Source organism: Leptonychotes weddellii, chromosome 11 (genome assembly GCF_054177405.1).
Source record: "Leptonychotes weddellii isolate Sample4059 chromosome 11, ASM5417740v2, whole genome shotgun sequence".
Lineage (NCBI taxonomy): Eukaryota > Metazoa > Chordata > Mammalia > Carnivora > Phocidae > Leptonychotes > Leptonychotes weddellii.
Window position 1 is genome coordinate 11,569,001 of NC_138379.1, and position 2,045 is coordinate 11,571,045.

General features: G+C 39.8%; 1 protein-coding gene across 1 annotated transcript; it reads left to right on the forward strand.

The window, feature by feature from the left end:
* The first annotated feature begins 756 nt into the window (after positions 1-756).
* On the forward strand, positions 757-1,806 carry LOC102734730 (olfactory receptor 10AG1-like). Its single transcript, XM_006728574.2, has one exon. The coding sequence runs from the start codon at positions 757-759 to the stop codon at positions 1,804-1,806; it is 1,050 nt and encodes a 349-aa protein (XP_006728637.2).
* The last annotated feature ends 239 nt before the right edge of the window (positions 1,807-2,045 follow it).

The window sequence follows — 2,045 nt, forward strand, 5'->3', positions numbered from 1 at the left end:
CTGCTGATTTCATGGATCTATCACTGAAATACACAGTTTTAAAGATTAACTAACACTCCATAACATTTAGTGTTTAGCTCATCAATTTTGTTTTATAGTAAAATAGCTTAAGTATGCAGAATGTCAAGGCTTAAAGAGACTTAGAAATACCGCAAAAACCCATTACTTTAAAAAATGAACCATGGGGCCCCTGGGTGGCTCAGTTGTTAAGCGTCTGCCTTCGGCTCAGGTCATGATCCTAGGGTCCTGGGATCGAGACCTGCATCGGGCTCCCTGCTCAGTGGGAAGCCTGCTTCTCCCTCTCACACTCCCCCTGCTTGTGTTCCCTCTCTCGCTGTATCTCTCTCTGTCAAATAAATAAATAAAATCTTTAAAAAAATAAAAAAAATTAAAAATGAACCATATTCAAGCCCTAAAGCCAATTTAGGTGGCTTACAAAATATTTATTTGGGGGATGAAATTAATTTTGAATTGATTATACTAGAAAACAGAATTGAGAGGTGAGGAGAAAACATGGCAAGTGAAAGAATGGAATCATTGTCACAACTGAACGTACACTCAGATTTTGGAATTTTGAGTGTTCATTTGGATAGCAAAATGACAATCACTTATCTTCAGAAGCAAAGAAACATGATAATTCATAGCACAAAAAAAAGCTATTGGATTTTTTTCTTACAAGTACATGTAATACTAATGAAAAATACACTTTGCCACACTTTTAGAGCACTGGCAGTTATAGATTTGTTTTAATAGGGAATGGGACAAATTGGCAGGCATGCCATCCCATTTATATATAAGAAGACAAAAGCCAAAGAAATCAGAGTAACTTGGACTTCTGATTCAATCGTTCCACAGATGACATGTGAAGAGATGAGAGCAGAAGACAATGCTTCCACAATAATACAATTCGTACTCTTGGGATTTTCTGACCTTCCAAACCTCCAAGGGTTACTATTTAGGATGTTCTCCATCATTTACGTTGTTATCTTAATTGGAAATAGCCTGATAATAATAATAACCAGGCTTGATGCTGCATTACAGGCACCCATGTATTTTTTCCTGGAGAATTTTTCCTCCTTGGAAATCTGTTATGTGTCTGTCACTCTCCCTAGGATTCTGGTGAACCTTTGGACTCAAGATAGAAGCATTTCTATGCTGGGCTGTGCCTCCCAAATGTGCTTCTTCCTTATGCTTGGAGCCACTGAATGTTTCCTCCTGGCGGTGATGGCCTATGACCGCTACGTGGCCATTTGTAACCCTTTGCACTACCCTCTAGTCATGAACCACAAGATGTGTATCCACTTAGCTGTTGGCTCCTGGCTCGGTGGAATTCCAGTCCAGATAGGGCAAACATGTCAGATTTTCTCTCTACATTTCTGTAATTCTAACCAAATTAACCATTTCTTCTGCGACATACCCCCCATCCTCAAGCTAGCCTGTGGGGATACTTTTGTGCATGAGATAGCAGTCTACATAGTAGCTATGTTGTTCGTTGCAGTTCCTTTTATGTTGATACTTACCTCTTACAGCAAAATCATTTCCACCATCCTGAGGTTGCCAACAGCCAGGGGACGGGCCAAAGCTTTCTCCACCTGTTCTTCCCATTTGCTGGTTGTTCTTTTATTCTTTGGATCGGCTACCATCACCTACTTAAGGCCCAAATCCAGTCATACTGCAGGAATTGACAAACTGCTCTCTCTTTTCTACACCATAGTGACTCCGATGTTTAACCCCATGATATACAGTCTTAGGAACAAGGATGTGATTGCAGCACTGAAAAGGCTATTACTTAAAAAGATAGTGTGATGAGTTTAATTGTAAATGCTTTACCTGTTTGCCACACATTTATCAGAGAAAAATTTCAAATTTCTACATTCCTCTTTAAGAAATTGAAAATAGAGCTACCTTCCACCCAGCAATTGCACTACAGGGTATTTACCCCAAAGATACAAATGTAGGGATCCAAAGGGGTACGTGCACCCCAATGTTTATAGCAGCAATGTCCACAATAGCCAAACTATGGAAAGAGCCAAGATGTCCATCAA